This window comes from Gymnodraco acuticeps, unplaced genomic scaffold, assembly GCF_902827175.1.
Source record: "Gymnodraco acuticeps unplaced genomic scaffold, fGymAcu1.1, whole genome shotgun sequence".
NCBI classification, from domain to species: domain Eukaryota; kingdom Metazoa; phylum Chordata; class Actinopteri; order Perciformes; family Bathydraconidae; genus Gymnodraco; species Gymnodraco acuticeps.
Window position 1 is genome coordinate 2,622,927 of NW_022989867.1, and position 24,634 is coordinate 2,647,560.

General features: G+C 40.6%; 1 protein-coding gene across 2 annotated transcripts; it reads right to left on the minus strand.

Annotated features, from left to right (window-relative positions):
• Positions 1–1,577: 1,577 nt before the first annotated feature.
• olfml1 (olfactomedin-like 1) lies at positions 1,578–22,829 on the minus strand. Of its 2 annotated transcripts, XM_034196098.1 has the most exons (9): positions 22,716–22,824; positions 7,160–7,627; positions 5,917–6,020; positions 5,607–5,797; positions 5,405–5,508; positions 4,348–4,539; positions 2,830–3,010; positions 2,161–2,320; positions 1,578–1,970 (listed from the first exon to the last, which is right to left on the minus strand). In XM_034196098.1, the coding sequence occupies exons 2-9, from the start codon at positions 7,286–7,288 to the stop codon at positions 1,814–1,816; spliced, it is 1,218 nt and encodes a 405-aa protein (XP_034051989.1). In that variant the 5' UTR covers positions 7,289–7,627; positions 22,716–22,824; the 3' UTR covers positions 1,578–1,813. The 2 variants fall into 2 exon arrangements, with proteins under 2 accessions (XP_034051989.1, XP_034051998.1); XM_034196107.1 differs by lacking the exon at positions 7,160–7,627 and having other exon boundaries at positions 22,716–22,829.
• Between the last annotated feature and the right edge of the window lie 1,805 nt (positions 22,830–24,634).

Here is a 24,634-nt window from a genome sequence, read left to right on the forward strand (position 1 = left end):
CAGAGACGTTCAAACTAGAGGGGGGATTTCAGCTGGAGAGACATGTATACAGTCTATGGTAGACGGTAGAGACGCTATTTTATACATTGAGGGATGAGAGGGAAACATTGAGCACGGGAACAATTCCAAAAAAGTCATATGAATTAACATTAGGAAAACATGTCATTTAATGACGTAGATAACTAGTATAATTCATAAATTACCAGTAGATTTCATAATGTTTTAATAAAAAAAACTAGAGAAGAGTAACATAGAGTAGCCTCTGCAATTTTTAAGATGAACATTTTTTACAGATAGTTCATAGGCTAGTTTATCATATAGTATTGTATCCATAAAGTGTATGGATACAATACTTTTTAAAAGTGGCAAAGAATTGTGTGATAAGAAAATCATATTATTTTCGTGGGTGACTTTGAAAGACTTTGATGCTCTCCAGACAGGGTCGTCCCTCCCTACACCCAGATCAAGCAGACTGCGTGGGGCCTCATCTTGCGGAGGGAGCCTCATCTTTACTGTATGCGCAAATGCGGCGCAATTCAGCTTATGCGCAATTAAGCGCGCCACAGTTTTGCCACTGCAAGGCTCCGGCGCTCGTTTCACGAGTTCACGAGCGTAGCGTTAATAGCATCCCCTCCGTCGACGCTCGCGACACGACAGGGGGCCTCATCAGATAACTTTACGTGGGGCCACAAGTTGGCCAGGGGCAGCCCTGTCTCCAGATACTGTATCTGTTTTAAACAGGTTATTTAGGAATGTGTCTGTTATTGTCATACTATCCCATCACTACTTTGCAGTAAACCCCTATTTATCAAAGCTTGCTTCATTAATGATGACGTCCATACTCATCATCATTACGGCTCTCTTTACAATAGCCTACTACAGTGTATAAGAAGCAATATAGCCACATTCATAATAGCCTATTCATCAGCGGTGTAAAAATATGCTGTTAGGTCTTCCTAGCTACCACACATCTCTTATATAATTTAAGTATTATGGCATATGCGGTAGCAGGCTTCTTTACCTAAGGCTATTACAATTCACTTTTGAAAGGAAATGTAGGCTACAACATAATATCTCTAAGTTAAGAAGTAAGCTTAAGATTCACAATGTTTTTATAATATCTCTTTTGTTTCTATTGCTTCTATTTTGTCACGACATTGCTTGTCTGCTTTTTGTATTTCCGGTTGTGTGGAGGTCTAATGATGAATTTGTCGGGTCAGACCTTGATCCAAATGACGCATACAGACTGATTGATTTAATTTCCAGTATGTAGGCTATACTGGTTTTGACGCATCAGATCAAAAGGAAGAAAACTCAAGTTGAAACAACAGCTTAATGAACTGCATAATACTTTTATGCTAAATCTTGTCCAGCATATATTTGACTGTGAATATATATATTTTTATATTTATTTGATGTCTATTGCGTAATAATTATTGTGTTCCCACAAATTACTAATGCGTGGGAACATAATAACTCATTCGTGGCCACGTATTAATAATACGTGGCCACGTATTAATATTTTTCTCACCAATGTCACCAGGGGGGCTCCGTAGATGGCAAGTAAAATACACAAAACACTTCAATGTTTTTTATTGTGGTAATACAAAATATAAAGCCTATATAAAATGCCTTTTGTTTGACACAGTCTTTAGGCCTTTAACAATTACTATTGATAAAGTTAGCTTCTATTGCCAGCAAAAGATAACTATAAAACAGTAGATATAAGCTATATATTCATACATGTTTCCTCGTTTTTTTCCTTCCAAATTTGGTTAGTGATAACACATGTTTTGAAAGATGTTGATCATCTTCATTCTTTAGTGACTTGATCATTTCTGTGCGTCTCCACTTTGTATATTGTCTGGTAGCCGTCGTCCCAGGCATACAGCTGTTTGTCTCCGGGGTGGTAGTGGATGCTGCTGTGGCTGGTGTAGCGCTTTGGGAAGAACATGACAGGGCTCTCATCACTGCAGAAAAGGGAAAATGCAGAATAAAATGAACATTGCTCCAGTTTAAAAAAAAATATTTATGTGAATGAAAGTGTGCTTGTGTGAACAGTGTGATTTATATATAGTTTTCCCTGTTTCTGTTTACTGTGTATACATTTGCTTAATTATATTTTTGTCTAAGTCATATTGTGTCTGTGTGTAATCCAACCTGTGGATGATGTCATGAATGTCATAGAGACACTGTATGGTGGAGCGACCTCCATAGCGTGTGTTGTAGACCACATAGAGGGTCCCACATATCAGGAAGGCTCCTTCCGCATCACGGCTTCTGCATTTTGTATCCCAGGTATACTCCACTGCCAAACTACCTGAGATGAGAAAGAAACAGGAGAAAAGTGCTCAATTCCCTTAGTAGACTGAATATTGTGCACTGTGAACACTTGCGCTGTGTGAATTTCTACCGTGTAGTGTTTTCCCAAATCACACATGGCTGCTGTGCCCTTAAAATAAGTGCTGATCGCTACTGTTGGCTAGCTAGTTAGCAACATTATTGTTAGCGGTATGATACATTACAGACTTCTCAATTAAAGCAATACAATTAACAGTGGCATCTTCTCAACACCAGTATTGTGGCAAGTTTTTTAAATAGGGAAAAAAACCACATGTATTTGTACTGCTAACCGCTGCCGCAGCTGGTTAGCCAAGATGGCGATTCATTTAATGTCCAGTGTTCCACACTTTACTTTTTGACATTTATGAGAGCTCTATCTCAGCACTTTTGGGCACATCAAAATAGCACATGTAAGTACGGAAGTACGCAAATAAAGACACAACACTTGTTACTTACATATTTATGAACAGATGTGGTATTCTCTACCTTTATCCAGTTTGGTTATGACCAGGTTTCCTCCATACTCAGGGTCAGCATGGATGACCCAGAGACCAAGTTCATCCACAGCCACGTCCAGGTAGGTGTTGGGGTTCAGACTGTAAACTGGTAGACGACCCGCTCCTGGTACAAGTGTACTGTCCACCACGGTACCATTCAACAGGTCCACCTTTACCATGTGAGAAAAACAGATAGGGATAGAGTACTTAAGCAATACTTTCATAAAAACGTGGATTTTCAGTTATTCTTATCCCAGAATTGGATGAGTACAAACAGTCTACTTTCCCAGGTGCCTCATTGTAAAAGATTGAAAGGGCTATTTCAGCAGATCAAATTGCAAAATACCAAAGCTTGACGGACACTTTGAATCCAGTTTGAATGTTAAAAAAGCATTTAGTCACTGTGGAGATATCAATATCTCAAGTCAAGAAATCGGCCTTGCTTGCAAACTTGAGTTAGGATTCAAGAATTATAACAAAACTGTGAAATGTATGTGGTTAATTTCAACATATGGACAAATTGAACAATTGCTAAGAACATATTAGGTCTATAAAATGTCTCCATAATGTATTAAATTAGGAGGGTATTGAACTGTGGAAAATACAACCATAGAAACATAGATACTCTATGCTCCTGTCTACAAATATTGTAGTGACTCAAGCGCACTGTTACTTTTCGCCAAATATTAATGTCAGCATTGTAAATTGTACAAAACGGCAATGCTAACATGCGGGTATTTAACATGTATTGTTTATAATGTAATCCATCTTAATCAAGCAGGCAATCATTTGCTATTCAGCAGCAAGTATTACTACAAATCTGAATTTTGACCAGAATATGGTGCTATATGAAAAGATAATAGAAAATCAAAGTTTAATGACAATTCATTCAGTACAGTAGTTCACAATGTATACCTCATGGTGGTGCTAGAGGAAAAGGCATGAAATGTCAGCTGAATCAATTGTTTCATAACTAAAGTATATCCAAAATGTCTCGGACACCATCTAATAGTTTATGAGATGATGTTGGTAGTTTCAATAGAACCATTTTATTCTTTTAAAGTATTTTTATAAACCTTTTTTCCAGTAAACTTTCTATGGCAACGACATCTGCTTCATAATACTGTATCTTAAAAAAAGACATCTCATTGCTCTGGAATAAAAGTGTTTATTTTAGAACTGTAAGCTCAGTGAACTCAGCTAACAGGAAATAGGGTAAAAATCAACTCCCAATGACTAAGCTCCTCTGGAATGATCTGAGGTCAGTTTACTGCCAAAACTACACAGCAGTTTGACTTCAACACTGTCAAAGTCCCAAGTCTTTGCAATGAGCAGTCAGTGTTCTCAGTACTGCAAAGCAATGTGATCCTTTAATGGTCACCTCTAGTGTTTAAACAGTTTTTTCATTCCGTTTAATATTTTACAAACCGAGCAAATCAACAGAGAAAGGCCCTATTTTGGAAAAACACACATACCCAATATGAGGCTTTAACTACTTTCCACACACCTTCAGTATCTGGTTTGGAGTGTCCGCCTTATGGTAGTAGAGGAATCCATTGTAGACCAGCTGACCTGTCCCGATCCAAGGAAAAGGCAGCTGCAACACTTTCACTGGTGTGGTGGTGTTGCTTTCTATGAAACTGTGCAGGGAATCATACTCCAGCAGAGTGTTGTTACTGATTCCACTGAGCAGGTACACCTGAAAAATATACAGTCGTGACCAGTTGAGAAGTGAGGGAAAATTGTATCATGCAATTTAGCTTTTACATTCAATTCTTGGTTTAAAAATAGTGATTATATAGTATTATATTTCCTTTTTATATCTACATGATATGTATCCCTTGCTGATGAGTGCTATTTGTTACATGACATCTATAGAGAGGTGCAGTGATGACATGTTTTAGAAGGCCGACCGGAAGTAAGCATAAGGGTTCGCTCGACATAAAAACAATGGGAATGTTCCATTGGATTTCAGAATATTGCAGAAAATAAGCTCAGTGCCAAACACACGTTTATGATACTTTCACATTTTCTTCAGCAGGATCATCTGCATATATTAACACCGCTTTTAAAATAGCTAAATATTAATTGCGTTTGCCAGAAGTAAATACTATAGCTGTACTGCTATAAATTGACGGTCACATGACCTCACGTCACCAACGCTAGCTAAAGGCAGCTAATGATTGGCTTGATGTATTTTATCAGTCTCATTTAGCCACTTGTTAGCAACCACTGTTGATAAGACACGTTAAAGCTTCAAATGTTCACCAGTGGAGTATTTACTGACATATTTCATGTCGTAAGACAAAGCATAACATTTAGTTAATTTCAATTCACGGCAGACCTTATATCAGGAATATAACCCAAAAACTATTAAAAAAACATTGATTCCGAGATGTGGGAACTCATAAGTGCTAATATGCGAACTCATTTCTCGGTTTATGACTCATTCATGCACCACGCTTAGATCCATCCATCAGTATCCCAGTATCGAGTGGTGGATAAGTTCAGTCTGCCTACAAAAAGAAGCGACCATTAATACTGTAATCACATGAAGAACAGACCTTCGTTGACCCTTGAGAGGGGTCCTTGAACCAGGAACCATAGGTGTCTCCTGCCTTCTTCACAATCTTGAGAGACTTGATCTGACTCAGGCCAATGCTGCAGTCTGGGGATGTTGGAGACAATATGAATGAACTGTAACAGAATGTTCTGCTGTTATACATATGAATTGACCACCAACAACTCCACTGGCCTATGTCCTACCCTTCTCCACTTTAATCTTGGCTTTCTTCTTCAGCAGGTCCAATTCTGCAGCTTTGATCTGTTGTTCCAGCAGTGCCTCTTCCATCTCGATGTCAGTCTGGGTGGGAATCTTGTTTTCGAGATACTCCAGCTCCCTCTCGACGCGGTCTACACGGGCAGACACGCTGTCCATCTCGCTCTGCACCTCTGATCTACAGAGCAAAACAGTTGAACACTCACAGTTCTCATGCACCTCACTGCACACAATCATCTGCATATATTAACACCGCTTTTAAAATAGCTAAATATTAATTTGTTCAGACAGAATTACCTCACAACATTGAGGGTGGACAGATAACCCCTGATTTCAGAGGAGAGGTCATAGGTCTTCTGGGTGACGCCCACTGTCTTTTGCTCACATTGATTCATACGCTCCTGATACCATTGACACAGAGAAAAAGTATTATGAGAACAGATTCAAAGATATAAAACATGCCTTTCTACCTACAATTGGTAAATTCATAAGGAATACACCTCAATTCGATAGACTGTCGATAGACTGCAAAGTTGCCTAATTTAGAATTAAATATAATGTATAACCAGCTAGTGATTCATAACTGTAATGTGTCACTTTAATGTTGTAGCTAGTAAAAGTGGAGGTAATTGAATTACTTAATATACTGCTGACTAGTTCAACTTATACAAAAATAAATGATAATTCATATTAGTTTTTCAATAATTCAATAAAATCTGGAAAATACATGTGAATAAAGTAAAAAGTACATCTACCTGCAATTAATTGGAGGCATTTACATTTACAAATGGCGGCAATGAAATGGAAATAACAACTCAAGTACTAGAATATCAAAAGTGTACTCAAATACAATCTTTGATAAGTAAGTAAGCGAACAGGTAAATGTACCGTGTTAGCAGGAGCTGATGTGACATTACTTTTAAATAAAGTCCAGTGTAGTGCATTACATAACTGAAACATGCTGTTTTGCTTCTCATCTGATGAACACATGCGTAGATATTTTTAGAGTCCCAATCAGACACCCATAACAGGAAGACATTATGAAAATCAGAGGATGGCAAAACATTTGGCACCCAGATGATGTGAGCATCTTGTACACAGATGATATCTCTTATGTAATTCATTACCCTGCTCATTTCAAGGTCTCATTTTTCCAACATCATATCAAAAAAGTTGGTAATGTCACATCAGGTCATGTGTGAGTAAATGCTTTGAGGATTAAGGTAATAGTTCTATAAATAGAGCACAATTAAACAAAATGTTACCCAAATAGCAACTTGGACTAGTGCTATATTCCAATCACAGGAATGTACATATTTGTTAAAGGCTAAATATGTGTAATAGTAGTCTGGTACAAATCACACCAAAATCATTTCACATATTTTTACAGATATTGAGAATAACGTTTCACGAATATTGCATACTGATTGCATTATCAGTCAAAATGTCTCAATAAGTTAATTTTCAAAATCATGCAGCCGTAGCTTCAATGTCTCCTGACAAATGCAGCAACCTCGAGTAGGAACTCAGGGACACCTACCTCCATCTGAGACAGTCTCCTCTCCAGGTACTGGATGATGAAGGAATCATGGGGGGAGCCCTGGCTGTGGACTGACCCCACAGTCAGGTAGAAAGACAGGAGGACGACCAGAAACGCTGTAACTGACATTGTTAGCACTTCTGTCAACAGCTTAAACTGTTGCTAATGCTGCTAACAACTTCACTAGTTCTGGGAAACCATGTGAGACATTCCCTAAACACTCCTTCAGGGTACAGCCCACTGGGAAAACTGCAAACAGGAAACAAAAAGATCACTCTACAGTATAAGGCTTTTGTTACGGTCTAAAACTTGATGTGCTGTGCTCGAAAGCCTTTCTGTCCTAGTCCAAACTCCGGAACTTTCTGTCTTGCTGCTCCAGTGGATTTGGATCCAAGTCAACCTCAACCAGAGCCTCCCAGACTTTGTGACTGTCTCTCTCCCACTCTTCCCCTCTCTGGAGTTTGTGTACTTGAGGAATGAGAGAAAAACCAGAAGAGAAGGAGGGGGGAAAGACAGTGATAAGTATTATCCACTGAGGCGGTCTGTACCCTACTGTTTGATCCTGCAGTTCTTTTTGTATTGTAATACTCTCCAGATGGCCCACTGACACGTCCCCAGTTCTAAACATGGAGCAGAAGCAGTTAAAAACGCTGTAACAGGATATAAAGACATAATCCTTTAATTAAAAAGTTCCTTAACCTTAAAATAGACACTAAACCTTAATCTAATAAAGCAGAAAAATAGTTCTTGTCACCGGCTGTTTAAGATGGAAAGGTCCACATATTTGACCTTTTTATCAATAGATCAGGACATTTATAAACAAGGGTAAAGGAGAAACATGATGGAAATATATGGAAAGATGATAAAGAGGTTAATTATTGCCAACTTAGAGTAAAGTTTGTAGGAATGAGAAGAAGTACACCAACAAGAAGGAAGAACAAGAACATGAAGAAAACAAAAGAAGAGATAAATGTAAAAAGAACTAGAACAACAAATGGAAAGAAGAAGAGGAAGAAAATTAAGAAAATGTAGAAGGATAAAGAAGAAACAGAAGAGCAAGAACAAGGAAGAAGAGGAAGAACAACAACAACATGAAAGAAGAACACCAATACAAATAAGTCCAAACTGCACTTTGTTGATCCCCTAAGGAAATTCATATTGTTGACTTATATAATTACAAACATAAAATATCTTTAACATTGGTAAAATGGCAAGAGGGCTGGGGTTGGTGATGGTGTGTTAATTACCTTTTTGTATTATTCATACACATCTGTATACTTTGTCTCAGTACATTTGTGCCTTCTTGTGATGACATCTCGCTAATTTGATGAAAAGTTAGTCGCAAAGAAATCCTCACAATACGTTGGTCTTCTTGCAAGACAATAAGGGAGTTTCCATCGGCAGGATTACAGGTTTTATTTTAATATTGTACTATACAGCTACAAAGCAAATAATACATTTGTATTATTGTTGCAGACAGCGTGTCTGCCGGGTAGACTGTTTATGTGCTCCTAATTCTAGACTATACTATAAAATACATGCTATTATCTAATACCCCCATAACCTCTCAAAGTAATGATTATTCCAACTGGCGAGACTGAACGCTTGAAATGTAAAATATAAATATGATAAAATACAATATGAACAGACATCTGACTTTAAGAATCCAAGTTATATGTATTTGGCAGTGTGCTTTCTGCTCTTATTACCATGTGTGGTGATTCTGGCTGATTCAGGTCCAAACAATGTCACTGCTATTATGGGTAATGCCTGGTTGGCTGCTGTTGTTTAAAGACTTTAATCTCCAGCTGGCACTTTATTTAGAGCCACCTGGGCCTGTTTCCTGGGCTTTTTTCTTGTGATAGGCAACATCTGGTTGTCAGCTTTCAACACGGCACCAGATCTGGCACATATTACACATTTGCTAGCTTAGAGTAGAATCTTTCTGAGAACAAGGCAGGGATAAACGAAGGAAAGACTCTTCATGCTAACAAAGAAACATATCCCATTTTCTCAAGTAAAAAGGCCCTGTTATGCTCTTTGGGTTTTCACTTCCCTGTAGTGGGTTATATGCACTCACCGGACACTTTATTACATTACATTACATTACATTGCATTTAGCTGACGCTTTTATCCAAAGCGACTTACAATAAGTGCGTTCGACCAACAAAATACAACTTGAAGAAAACAGAATCATATAAGTACATCAGGCTTCATAGAGCAAAAACATTTCAAGTGCTACTCAACTGGCTTTAGATAAGCCAGTCCTTTATTAGTATAAAAGTGCTTCGTTAATAGTTCTATCGCTCGAAGTGGAGTCGAAAGAGATGAGTTTTCAGTTTGCGCCGGAAGATGTGCAAGCTATCTGCCGTCCTGATGTCAATGGGGAGCTCATTCCACCATCCTGGAGCCAGGACAGCAAACCCACGTGTTTTCGCCGATGGGAACTTGGGTCCCCCTCGCAGCGAGGGCGCAGCGAGTCGTTTGGCTGATGCAGAGCGTAGTGCACGCGCTGGGGTGTACGGTTTAACCATGTCCTGGATGTACGAAGGGCCAGATCCATTCGCAGCATGGTAAGCAAGTACCAGTGTCTTGAAGTGGATTCTAGCAGTTACCGGAAGCCAGTGAAGGGAGCGGAGGAGCGGAGTAGTGTGGGAAAATTTAGGAAGGTTGAAGACCAGACGAGCCGCTGCATTCTGGATGAGCTGCAGAGGTCGGATGGCACATGCAGGTAGACCAGCCAGGAGGGAGTTGCAGTAGTCTAGGCGTGAGATGACGAGAGCCTGGACCAGAACCTGAGTCGCTTTCTGTGTCAGCTGGGGACGTATCTTCCTGATGTTGTAAAGCGTGTATCTGCAGCAACGGGTTGTAGCAGCGATGTTTGCAGTGAAGGACAGGTTGTCATCTAGGGTCACACCCAGATTCCTTGCAGTCTGAGTCGGGGAAACAACTGAGGTGCCGATGTTGATTGTTAGGTCAAGAGTGGGACAATCTTTTCCCGGAAGGAAGAGCAGCTCAGTCTTGTCAAGGTTGAGCTTGAGGTGATGAGCAGACATCCACTGAGAGATGTCAGCTAGACAAGCAGAGATGCGTGCGACGACCTGGGTCTCTGAGCGGGGAAAGGACAGAATTAATTGGGTGTCGTCAGCGTAGCAGTGGTAAGAAAAACCATGCAGGCTAATGACTGATCCGAGCGATTTTGTGTACAGGGAGAAGAGGAGGGGACCAAGAACAGAGCCCTGAGGGACCCCTGTAGTTAATTGACAAGGGTCGGACTCAGACCCTCTCCAAGTCAACCTGAAGGTACGGTCTTTCAGGTATGAGGTGAGGAGGGAAAGTGCTGAGCCTGAAACTCCAAGTTTTTGGAGAGTGCGAAGGAGGATCTGATGATTCACCGTGTCGAATGCAGCAGACAGGTCCAACAGGATGATGACAGAGGAGAGGGATGCAGTTTTGGCAGTGTGCAGTTCTTCCGTGACAGCAATGAGAGCAGTTTCTGTCGAGTGACCTGCCTTGAAACCAGACTGGTGCGGATCCAGAAGGTTGTTCTGATTGAGATAACAGGAGAGTTGTTTAAAGACAGCGCGTTCAAGTGATTTAGACAGGAACGGGAGGAGAGAGACAGGCCTGTAGTTTATAACATCAGACGGGTTGAGAGTGGGTTTCTTTAGGAGAGGGTTTACTCTTGCCTCCTTGAGACTGTTTGGAAAGTGACCAGAAGTTAGAGAAGTGTTGATGAAGTGGGTGAGAAACGGTAGAATATCAGGAGCGATAGTCTGAAGGAGGTTTGAAGGGATAGGGTCCAGAGGACAGGTGGTAGAGCGGGCAGAGGTAATGAGGGTAAGAACCTCACTTGGAGAGAGAGGGGAAAAGGAGGTTAGTGTGTTGGTGGAAGGAGGGTCTAGTGACCCAGTGAGCGAATATCATCAACCTTTTTTTCAAAGTGGGTAACAAAGTCGCTTGACAGAAGTGAGGAGGGGGAAGGGGCTTTGGGGGGGTCCAAGAGGGTGGAGAAGATGGAGAATAGTTTTTTAGGATTGGAATAGGAAGATTGGATCTTATCTTGAAAGAAAGTGCTTTTTGCCTGAGAGATCGAAGCAGAGAAAGAGGAGAGGAGAGCTTGATAGGTTAGGAGGTCGTCACGGTGTTTGGATTTCCACCGTTTCCGCTCTGCTGCCCTAAGGACGGTTCTATTAGCACGCAGTGCATCATTTAGCCAGGGAGCAGGAGGGGACTGACGAGCCTGCCAAGATGTGAGAGGACAGAGAGAGTCCAGAGAGGATGAGAGAGTAGAGAGGAGAGTTTCTGCAGCAGAGTTTGGAGGCAGGAGTTGGAACGAGTCAGAGGAAGGGAGGGCTGAGAGCACCGACGAGGCAAAGGTAGAGGGGGAGAGGGAGCGAAGGTTACGGCGGACAAGTGCAGGAAGAGAAGAGATTAGTTTGTTATGTTTGGAAAGGGGTAGAGAGAATGAAATGAAGAAGTGATCGGATGTGTGGAGCGGGTTTACAGAGAGGTTAGAAGTAGCGCAGTTCCTTGAGAATATGAGATCAAGGACATTGCCAGCTTTATGAGTCGGTGGGGACGGAGACAGTGAGAAAGCAAAGGCGGTTAACAGAGATGTTAGTTCGTCTGTCTTCCCCGTCTGGAGGTTGAAGTCTCCGAGAAGTACAGCGGGAGGGCCAGTTTCAGGGATGTGTGAGAGGAGATTATCTAATTCCTCCAAGAAGTCCCCCAAGGCGCCTGGTGGACGGTAGAGAACAACAATGGTTAACTGTATAGGATGGGTTACTGTGACGGCATGGAATTCAAAGGTGGAAGGAGTGAAGTTAGGTAGCTTGAAGAGGGAAAAGCTCCATTTGGGAGAGAGCAGGAGACCAGTGCCACCTCCTCTGCCAGTTGGTCTGGGTGTATGGGAGAAGGAATATGCAGTGGAGAGAGCTGCTGGGGTGGATGTGTTGGAGTAATCCAGGTCTCAGTGAGAGCAAGGAAATCCAGAGACTGCAGGGAGGCGTAGCCAGAGATGAAGTCAGCCTTAGGAACAGCTGACTGGCAATTCCACAGGCCACCTGAAACTAGATGTTGGATCTCAGTGGAGCATGTGGGATAGACGAGAGCAGGCCGGTTATATCGATTACGAGATACACGGGGCCAGTGATAATTGCGAGAAGACACATGAACAGGAATGGAGAAAATACACATGATTATAGCATGAGGGGCTAAACAACCAAATAAAATAAAACAAAATAAAAACACCAGCGATACTTAGCTCAATCAAAGTAGGATTTGCCTCCTCTTTGCCTCCCTCGTGACTCCTGTAGGACTCTAATGTCTTTGCCAGTCTTACTCCTGTAGGACTCTAATGTCTTTGCCAGTCTTACTCCTGTAGGACTCTAATGTCTTTGCCAGTCTTAGCCTGTCTGACGCTGAAGCTGACGCTCCAGGAAAGTGCTACCTAAAATGGACACCTGATTGCTGAGTTCTCACAGCTGTGGGGCAACGTCATTTTAATTAGTTAACTCTGCAGCTGGTGGCCCTCAAAAGGAAATCTAGACTGGCTTCCTCCTGATGTGTTATTGTCTTTTAAGTCAATTACATGAAACCCTAAGTTATAAAGTTATGAGTTTAACCCTTAATACAGTTACACCTACTCAATAAAGCTCTTAGTATTCTACAAATGTTTAAATCAAAGTTAACCCTAGCAGTCAGGTAGTTCACTTTTAAGGTTTCAGTCAAATGACTTTTCCCAAGTTTCTGTCTGACCGATACTGTAGCGGTTTTGAGTTTTAAAAACACAATTCCAGTCAGATCAACTACAGAGCATTGATACAGAGTACACACACTGAAACAGAGAAGTCTAAAAACACAATGTTACTCACACAATTCTAGAAGTCTCCAGTAGCTTTCTTGTCAAAAACGAGTTGCACACTTTATTAGGTACACCTTGCTAGTACCAGGTTGGACCCCCTTTGCCTTCAGAACTGCCTTAATTAAAGGACACCTATCATGCTATATTTGAACAATATATTGTAGGGCCAATAAAGTATATAAATATAGTTTTTTTTTCAAAATACCAAAAAGATCCTGCATTTTAGCCATGCCTCATTTCGCTCTATTTGCTCTTTCCAGCGCTGTTTTTGCAGGGGGCTGATTCTGCGAGCTGCAGCTGACCACGCCCCCCCTGCAGGAGAGGGCAGCTACTAGGCTGCAGCGGGGAGAAGAGGGGGAGAAAAAGAGATCTCCGTCCACCGTGTTTTATTCTTATAGAAGTAAGAAGAGAAGTAATGGGGCAGAAACCCTCCTTTTTACGCAGTGGTCCAGACATCGACATCAAATGGCGACACATATTCAGTTGCCAGTTACTTTGGCATTAGGGCAGGGATATCTAGATACTTTCCAAGGTTTGACATAATGAATTGAGCTACTTTTAAAGCAAGCAACGATGTTTTCAAATCTGTAATCAAAAAGCTCCTCAAAAACGCTATCGAAGCAGTTCCTGCTGTTGCTACGTTAGTTCAAACAGTAACAACGGACTATTTTTCTTAGTGGATGCATGTCAATTTAAATCAATACATACAACTATATTTTAAATCAATAAAATAATTTTCTAAATCTATAAAAGCATTTCCATTGATATTGAGAGTCATGTCGTTACTTTGTCGAGAATGTGGCCATGTAATAAGCGGGATAATGTGCACATTGCATAATGTGCCTTCATGCTGATCTAGATCCCTCTGCTTCGCGTCGGGCTCCTGATCAGCCTGTCGGTGTTCTTTTCCCCATAATGACCGCGTCGCTGCACATTATCCCTTACATATGATTATATAGAGTCATAATTCATTTGTTTTAAAGCAAGAGGCGCAAACGCTTGCCTCGGGGAGGGAGAAAAAGAGCCACAGCGGAGAATAAACAGAAGGGCAACCATGGCAACCATGCAAGGGAAGTCTTCTTCGCTGCTTTTGTGGCAGACTACAGCGCCACTTACAGGTCTGGCATATGTACTACAGCGTCTCCAGCGCTTTCGAGCAGCAATGGCCGGCCGTGGCCCAACCTCTCATTCCCCTGATAGGTGGAGAATTGACCAATAGCCGAAGCGCCACTTTACTGACGTCAGTAAAGTGTTCAAATCTGGATCAGTCTGTATCAGATCCGTTGCAGCCCCTTTTTTAGAGATTTGGGTATGGAGGAAAATAGAGAGGGTTGTGTTTTCTGACACTTGGTGAGTTCCCTGGAACACCGGGGACACATATTCATGTATAAAAGATGTACAAAAGTGCATTTTGCATGATAGGTCCCCTTTAAATAAGGTGCTGGAAACCTTCCTCAGAGATTTTCTTCCATATTAATATGATAGCAACACGCAGTTGCGGCAGATTGGTCGGTTGCACATTCTTGATGCTAATCTCGTGTTCCACCGCATCCCAAAGGTGCTCTCTAGGATTTAGATTGGCTGACTGTGGAGGCCATTTGAGAACAGTGAACTCATTGTCATGTTCAAGAAACCAGTTGGAGATGATTTGAGCTTTGTGACATGGTGCGTTATCCTGCTGGAAGTAACCATCAGAGAATGGGTCACTGTGGTTATAAAGGGATGGACATGGTCAGCAACAACACTCAGGTAGGCTGTGGTGTTTAAACAATGCTCAATTGGTACCAAGGGGCATCAGAGCATGCCAAGAACATTTCCCCCTCACCATTACACTACCACCAGCCTGAACCGTTGATACAAGGCAGGATGGATCCATGCTTTCATGTTGTTTACGCCAAAGTGTTCATATGATTTATATACTACTGATCTCCTTATTTGTACACAAAGTACACACCATTTTCTCCACATTGACAAACAACAACATTAAAACTGTCTTTAATCTATGTAAAAAAAAAATGTTATATAAAATGTTCTATCACAAAACACTTTTGAAAGAGCAATTTTGCAGAATATGTTTTACTTTTCATACTTTAAGTATTTTACTTTTGTATTTTTACTTAAGTAATATTTAGAACTCCTACGGTTAATGGAGTTTGTTTTAAACAGTGATAACATCAGTTTTATGGACAGGATATGGGTAAAACCTTACTCTGACAACCTGTTGGAATTGTAAACGTTCTATCTTTTGTCAGGCCTCATAATTATACCAGGCTTCTACCGCTAGAGGGCGCCAGATCACAAATAGAATACTACACCAAGGAACAAGCCTAACCACAACAGCCCCACAAACAGGCTGGGTAATTAACAGACATATGTACATCATGGTCCAACGTACAGTATACACATTTGGTTGGTCTAGACCAGTGGTTCTCAAATGGGGGTACGCGGACCCCTAGGGGTAAGTTGGAGTACTGCAGGGGGTACGTGAGATTTATTTTATGTTAATGAAAAAAAATACAACATAAGTAATGCATTTAAACAAGGGGAAGCCTACCCCTGGTCTAGACTCTAGACCAGGGGTAGGCTTCCCTACGGCTCTACAGCGACATGCAGCTCTTCAGACATAAATAACAGCTATTTTTCATTTTTGTTGCACAGGTGAATTTTTTTTTGAAAGGAACACCTGGTCTAGACCCAATAGTCTACAAACTGTTGCACCTGTCCCCAGTCTCCCCTATATTGCTGTGATTACTCGCTCTTTAAGTTGCCCCCCCAAAACAAAACCACGTCTACATGTGACTTCAATTTATATCCCCAGCTGACACAGAAAGCGACGCAGGTTCTGGTCCAGGCTCTCGTCATCTCACGCCTAGACTACTGCAACTCCCTCCTGGCTGGTCTACCTGCATGTGCCATCCGACCTCTGCAGCTCATCCAGAATGCAGCGGCTCGTCTGGTCTTCAACCTTCCTAAATTTTCCCACACCACTCCGCTCCTCCGCTCCCTTCACTGGCTTCCGGTAACTGCTAGAATCCACTTCAAGACACTGGTACTTGCTTACCATGCAGCGAATGGATCTGGCCCTTCCTACATCCAGGACATGGTTAAACCGTACACCCCAGCGCGTGCACTACGCTCTGCATCAGCCAAACGACTCGCTGCGAGGGGGACCCAAGTTCCCATCAGCAAAAACACGTGGGTTTGCTATCCTGAATCCAAGATGGTGGAATGAGCTCCCCATTGACATCAGGACAGCAGATAGCTTGCACATCTTCCGGCGCAGACTGAAAACTCATCTCTTTCGACTCCACTTCGAGCGATAGAACTATTAACAAAGCACTTATATACTAATAAAGGACGGGCTTATCTAAAGCCAGTTGAGTAGCACTTGAAATGTTTGGCTCTATGAAACCTGATGTACTTATATGATTCTGTTTTCTTCAAGGTTGTGTCTTTCTGGTCGAATGTACTTATTGTAAGTCGCTTTGGATAAAAGCCTCAGCTAAATGCAATGTAATGTAATGTAATGACTCATAAGCTCAACCAAAGTCATTTTGGCTTCTCATTGGAAATATGTAGAGAAAATGTCTTTACAATATTGTCTTTTACTGTTAACCAAATGTTAAAGCACTAAAACGGCCGTACCTTTGGAAGCTATCTTCATGACTACACTAATGCAAACTGTTGAAGCCTGTTGCCCTCAGGGCCCACGTCCACATTGATTCCAAGGAGAACCAAGCACATGTCATCACACCCCTCTTGAGAAATACTGTCGCACGGAGCGTCTTTTTTTCCTATCACTTTGACACATGCATTATGTGGACATAACCATAGGAGCTTTTTGTGGAACCGCAATGTCCAATCAATTGAACACACTTTACTCTGCCAGCTTAATACTAAGTCTGTGAAACGTCCATTAAGCCCATGTGGGAACCAAACCGCTACTTGTGCAAAGATCATGGCAGGTGATTGGGAAAAACACATTTCCAAGGGTGAAGAAGTTGGGTCCTTTACATAAAGCAAGAAAAAGCAGCAAGAGTGTGAATGCTTATGATCAAATTACAAACTAGGCTGTCGCATGTGTTGAACACAGTAGGATCCAAACGCAGAAAGAAAAAGGCAGACAGGTATAAAAAAAGAAGCAAGCTTTAATGAACAAAATGTTCTACCAAAAACTGCATAAAAAAAACAAGGACTAGGCAAGGTAGAACTAAGGAAAAAAGCTAAACAAAACCATGAACAAACAGGCATGGCACATGGAACACTGGTAGCAAATCCACAAGGGAACACGAGGAATAACCCAGATACAGGAAACATGGAAACAAAAACCACACCGGGGAACCATCCACTGGAACATTGACGAGAAACTGACAGAGCGACACTGGAAACACAGGCCTATATACTGACATGCCTAATCATATTGAGAAGACACAGCCTGAAGGGGTAGGCAAGATCACGATATAAGGGGAGAAAATCTTTCGAAATAAAAAATCCAAATAAAAGTACACTCAAAAAGAAAGATTATGAAACACAGGCTTCATGACGATGGTGTAATCTGTGTGATTTAAATAAAAGCATCAATGTAACTGCATCCTTCATATAAAGTTGTTAGTTTATTACAGAAGTATTAACAACAAAATGTACGTAAAATGTGAAAAAAGTAGCAATTACACAGAATGATATTGTCATAGTTGAACAAAGTGTACCACAACTACAACATTTGCAACTCAGAAGTTGTTGCCTTCCCTTAACTATTTTGACAAATTCTATAGCACTCTTCCCCACACAGCTGTTATAATGGTAAAGCAAAAGGATCATTATTTTCTATTTCATTACAGTACATTTGGTTCCTGCCACCTTTGTGTCAGAAACACTAAACCATTTGAGTGACGCCTGCACGCTTATGCATGCTTTGAACCAGGCGCGCCGGATTCATTTTAGAAGTGGGGGGGCCAAAAAAAGTGCGTATGGCCCAATCCCAAACCACGCCCTATACCTACACACTCCCCCTCCGTGACGGAGTGAACTCCGTGGAGTGACACATGAGGCTCCCTCCTGTCAGATGGAGGGAGTAAATACAGCAGCAAGCTTTGGGACGGCCTCCCCTCTCTCCGGCAGAAACAGGAAATGCCGTAACTGTATGTAACAACGGTTTCAAATCAGCATCTCTTTGACAAAAAATGTAAATGAATAACTCAAATAAAACTCCAAACATCTTTAATTGTGTTACTTTTTTGTAAAGCTCTTTTAGTTTTAAACCTGATGTTTATAAGCTTCTTAGTTTTTGCAACAGTCTGTAAATATACACAACTTTATAATAAAATGCACACATTTACCTTTTTCTAGACTAAACACAGGTATGATCCTAAGTTAAAAAAATATGTGGTTATCATGAGGTTGTTAACATCGTAATTTATCACTATCGTTTAGTGGTTTTTCAAAGAATTAACCACTCTCTGTTTTTGTACCATTCTGCGTTGAAGTACCTTCTCTTTGCCCAAATAATCTACTAGCGGTCTCCTTTTTTCCGATAGTTAGCTGTACAGCTTTACCCGCCTCAATGTCCCGACAACAAACCTCCATGCAGTCGGAACCAGCCTGTTTCGGTTCAACGACGACGGCGGCGGTGGGGGCGGTGGCGGTTTTGACAGTTTCTGCGGCCGCAGAGGTGCTGCTTTTGGGTTCATCTGGCTTCGCTGTTTCTATGATTGATGAAGGTCCAGGCTCCGGAGATGTGGATGTCAGGGATGTGACCTTCCAGTTGTTAAATTTAAGTTTAGATTGACTGTATTTAGTTTTCTTCTGCGCTGGTTCTTCTGACATGTTTGCAAGTGTATATATTATTTCTAGGTTAACGGCTGACACACACAGAACAACGTAACAAATAAAGTAAACAACGTAACAAATAAACAAATCTAAGCTTTTTTATTGGTTGTAATTTACATGGATACATTTAAATGGTGTGACAATGTCCTATTTGATTGGGTTAAAATGTACATATTCTTCCTGTTATGTCTGCCTGCTTTATTTTACCTAATGCAAAGTGACGAAATCAGTCGCATTGACCCGAAGACACATTTTGATTCCTAGCTTTCTAATGATATCAGGATTGTTTTTGTACTCCAAATATTAAGCAAAATATGTCACATTATATAATGACTGTTACAGAGTCATCATTTTGAGAAAAAGGCCTTTAAAGTTTTCGCTTCTCTGGAATCCATCGATCTGATTGATTATTAGCGGAGCAAATTATCAAAATACTACGGAGGGAAGATATTTTCGTTTGGATTACTGCACTCACGAGAAACACCGGCTGTTGTTATGCCTGCTGTGACGTTAAGCTACTCCGTTCTCCGCTTGTAATTATGCCGTCACAAGCTTCAAAGTTGTAGGCCTATTTATCATCTGAATTTGCCGAAACAAGTTTAATATTCTGAAAGCCAAGACTTTGCTTATTTGAAATCAGATAAAAACAAACTGTAACGGACCCTGCCGTGTTATCTATGATTACTATACACCTTACATTCATAATTTCAGCGGGAGGGAGGGGGGGCGGCGCTGAGGAACAGCAGAGTGGCGAGAGCTGTCATCTTCCCTTTACAAGCTTCAAACATGCCTGTAGCTAGTGAGATTGAATATAACAATTAAAAATAACAAAATATACACAGCTAAATCAGATCACGTTTTAGATGCGACTTTAGAGTAGAGGGGAATTATTGAAACGGGATTTGTACAGTTTTCCGCGGCACAGTTTCATGGAAACACATCAGCTTTTGGACGACAATCAATATGGATTCAGGAAAGATAGATCAACATCTATGGCACTAATGGAATTAAGTGAGGAAATAGCAAACTGCATGGACAATAAAAAACAAGCAGTGGGAATATTTATAGACTTACAAAAAGCATTTAACACCATAGATCACAATATTTTACTGATAAAACTGGAACGGTATGGCATCAGAGGGGTGGGATTAAACTGGGTGAGAGATTATTTAAGCAACAGACAACAATTTGTTGAAATTGGTGAACATAAATCAGAATACATTAACATAACTTGTGGAGTACCTCAGGGGTCCGTGTTGGGTCCAAAGCTGTTCATAATATACATCAACGACATTTGCAGAGTATCAAATATATTGCAATTTATTTTATTTGCAGATGACACTAATATTTTTTGTTACGGTGACAATTTGAAAGAGCTAATGGAAGTGATAACAGCAGAAATGATTGAAGTAAAACATTGGTTTGACACAAACAAATTATCATTAAATATAAGCAAAACAAAGATTATGTTATTTGGAAAACATAAAACAAATCCACAGATACAATTAATACTAGATAACATACACATAGAAAGAGTATATGAAATTAAGTTCCTTGGTGTGGTTTTAGACCACAAAATCAGCTGGAAACCTCATATCACTCATGTAAAAGCAAAACTGGCTAAAACTATCGCAATATTGGGAAAAGCCAGATACATTCTGGACTATAACTCATTGTATACTCCATATCAGTGGTTCTCAAATGGGGGTACGCGGACCCCTAGGGGTACGTTGGAGTACTGCAGGGGGTACGTGAGATTTATTTTATGTTAATGAAAAAAAAAGAAAAAAAAAGATAAAAATACCAATTTTAGGAAAAGTAAGGAAGTTTGAGTGTGGGTGTAACAGAGTTACATATTTCAAAACACGAAGTGTAATAACTGCAGTGGCCTCCCTGTCAGAATAACAAAGATCCTCAGTGAAGCACAAGCCCATGTTTCTCTCTACATTGTAAGTACAACTTATTAAAAAGATCAGTTCAATGCAACTAATGTCGTCTCGGTGTTATTGCATGATGTTAAAATTGGTTTGCCATGAATTTAGTGATGGTTTGTAAACATTTGAAATGTAGCATTTAAGTGTTTCTCGGTTACAATGTTGTTGTTTTAATAAATCAGACACTGATGGTGCAGCACTGTACTGTACCTCTTTATATAGGCATTTCTTCCCTAACAAATAGTTTTTGCGCTGATCAGGGGGTACTTGGCTGCATTTTTTTTTCAAAGGGGGTACATGATTGAAAAAAGTTTGAGAATCACTGATCTATATAACACACTAATATTGCCATATCTGATTTACTGTGTGGAGATTTGGGGAAACACGTACAAAACCAACCTACAGCCGTTATGCACATTACAGAAAAGGGCTATAAGAGTTATCAATATCTTGAACACACTAATGTATTATTTTTGAAGTCACACATATTGAAGTTCATTGATCTGGTTAAATTTAAAACGGCACAAATCATGTACAGAGCAAGACATAATCTACTTCCTAGGAAATTAAAAACATTGTTCGTAGACAGAGAGGGTGGGTATAATTTGAGAGGAAATCTACATTTGAAACAACTCAAGGTCAGAACAACTCTGAGAAGTATGAGTATAACAATCTGTGGGGTGATTTTATGGAATGGTTTGGAGCAGGAGTTCAAACAAAGCACAAGCATAATTCAGTTTAAAAGGATGTACAGAAACACTTTTTTGGAAAAATATGAGAATGAAGAAAGGTGATTGAAGATGAGAAATTATTGTATATGTATGTATTAATGTAAATCTAAGTAGGAATAACTTGCATAATGATTTAAAGGACAATCATTGATCAAGTAAGGGGTGGGAATTAATAAGCATTTGCTTCCTCCTACTCCCTTTCGGACACATATGATTTATTATTATTATGAAGACTTTTTTTGTTTTTTTTGTTGAATATACAAATATTACCATGAATGTGGATAAATACTGTATTTTAACAATACGGTATTCTGTTTTTCACATTTGTTATTTTGTATTTGTTATTTTTTAATCTGTTCGAAATAAAGACTGAAAAAAAAAAAAAAATCCGCTGCTGCGAAAATGTGGGGCAGGGCTGAAAAGTGGGGGGACCAATGGCCCCCCCGCTTCCGGCGCCCTTGCTTTGAACCCAACTCCCTTCACAAAATGTTAAGAATGCAGATCAATGGCTCCAGGGTCACTTTCATTGAAGCATGGACACACATTCATTCACAATTGCTGGTTTTGTATGTTTTAAAATACACAAGTAGTTTGGTTGGCCTCAAGTGTGTAGTCTGACAACAATTACAGGCACATGATCTGAACTGAGCACCTTAAAATACATAGTAGTGTGTCATTACAGTAATGCAGGCCTATTCAAATGGCGGCCCGCGGGCCAGATGCGGCCCAGAACCAACTCCCGATTGGCCCAGCCTCCCGTGGCCAAATTCCTACACTAGTACAGACCATGAACGCAACACTCCGCATTGCATAGAAACCACCAAACCACAAAATACTGTGGTGTCTTGCACTTCAGGGCCACCGTAGATCTCACTAGCACTGAGCTAGCTATCCATCCAGTTAAACCGGTTGAAAGAAAACTCCAGCGCAGTTGTCAGTTTTACTGAAGTCTCTTTACTTGGTGAAACTGTAAAGACAATACAGACATAACAGTTTATTATTGACTGCCCGACTGACGAGCTAAACTAAACAGAATACTAAGTTCACACAATGAGCTACGGCGCACAAACTGAGAAGCTAATCAGCCTAGCCGCTAGTAGCTTAGTCGCAAGGAATACTCACTGCATTCCTACAAACATAAACATTTTACATACAACATATTCCCATTAAGCCACAGCCTGTCGGATAATAACACTCACAGACGATGCGTGAACCAGCGGGAAATACGAAGCACAGCCCATGGAGAGCAGACGTCCGTTCATGAAAACAACCCAAGCTACACGTGGAGCACACTCGGAAACAAACAAGTTCGTTCTCCTAGTAAGTAACAGGAATCAAATAAACCACTAGTAAGCAGCAGTGTCAACCAACCACCACAAGGTGGTGCCAAAACACAGCCAAGAAACACATACATGACAGATATACACCAAAAACACATATCAAGGACAGAACACATTGTAAAGAAGTAGTGACTGCTTTCTTGTATCAAAGCAATGTCCAGTCACAATGTAGTTCAAATCATTCTCTGTTGTGTTGGCTGTGCAAAGGGTTCTGAACAAGTTGACATTATAAAAAAAAAAGACACATTTGTGAAATAAACTGTAAGGCATCATGGGAAAAAATAGCCCTTTCTTGACTTGTATTGGCTTTTACTAAATTAATGAATACATACTTAAATAAATAAATAAACTTCACAGACAATAGTGATACATATTGTTATTCTACCTGTTAGTTTTTGTTTTAAGTCGTTGTGAAATTATTGACTGGAGACACATGTGTTTCAGTTGCACTGTGCATTTTAGTGCTGAGCTGCATACTGTATAGGTGAAGAGACTCAGTATTGAAAAATATGGGTTAGAAGTTGTAAACAAAATGTAAAGGTTGTGGTTTTAGCAACAACTACCCAACTAGAAATCTTTTTTTTCAAGGAGTAGGTACATGTGCAATGGTAAGGTACTTTTTTGATCTTGTAATACAATGATGATTAACACTCATGGAAAAGAAAGTTTGGGGCTCTCTGCTGGAACTGCTACCCCCGCGACCCGACCACGGATAAGCGGGAGAAGATGGATGGATGGAGTAACACTACCAAGTTGGTAGGGAAATGGCAAAGACATAACTTGGAATACAATCCCTGCTGTGAAGCTGTGCTTTATTCTCAAATAAAGCCAAAGTTCAACTCTTCCCTGTCTCACATGGGGACATTGGGTCTTCACAAAAAGGTTGACATTAATTGGCACGAGTTAAGAACTGAGATACCTTGCAGAGTGACCAATGGAACTTGGAGCATGGTAATAATGGCCTGTACCCCCCCACCAAACCACTCTGTAATGTTCAACCTGTGCACTACACACACAAACAAACACACTAACTGCACACACACACAATGAGATGTACCCTCATGAAAAATTCATTATAATTTGTGGAAGACACCCATAAAATATCCATTGAGTCTCAGCAACACATCCGAATGTGTTCACAGGACTGACAGGAGTAATCCCAAGAGCTGTGTGTGTGTGTGTGTGTGTGTGTGTGTGTGTGTGTGTGTGTGTGTGTGTGTGTGTGTGTGTGTGTGTGTGTGTGTGTGTGTGTGTGTGTGTGTGTGTGTGTGTGTGTGTGTGTGTGTGTGTGTGGGGGGTCTAGCATTACTATACTTGTGGGGACCTAAATCTGTTTACATAGTCACGTGTGGGGACTGGCTTCCCTTATGGGGACAGATTGGAGGTCCCCATGAGGGGAATCATTCATTTTAGGGTGAAGACTTGGTTAGGTTTAGGATTAGGGTTAGGGTAAGGGTAAGGGTTAGGGTTAGGCATGTGTTGGTTATGGTTAAGGTTAGGATAAGTCTTCAGGAAATGCATGTAAGTCAATGTAATGTCCCCTGAAGTGATGTATACATGGTATATGTGTGTGTGTGTGTGTGTGTCTGTGTATCTGTGTGTGTTGTTCCTTGTTTTTGTATTTATGAGAATAAGATGTTTCTGTGTTTGCTGACATTTAGTGTACTCCTGTGTGTTCTCTCTTTGTTTGTGTGCCTTTATACGTTCACATGTGTACTGTAGCTTATATAAAAAAACATGTTAATCGGTTATGACAAGATCAAGGTTGTACATATACA

Excerpts from the sequence above, each read along its gene's own strand:
- olfml1 (XM_034196098.1), bottom strand. The coding sequence starts at position 7,288 with ATGTCAGTTACAGCGTTTCTGGTCGTCCTCCTGTCTTTCTACCTGACT. Across the intron at positions 5,509-5,606 it reads CAAGATTAAAGTGGAGAAGG|ACTGCAGCATTGGCCTGAGT; the intron begins GTAGGACATAGG and ends CAACATCCCCAG. Across the intron at positions 4,540-5,404 it reads CCTCTCAAGGGTCAACGAAG|GTGTACCTGCTCAGTGGAAT; the intron begins GTCTGTTCTTCA and ends TATATTTTTCAG.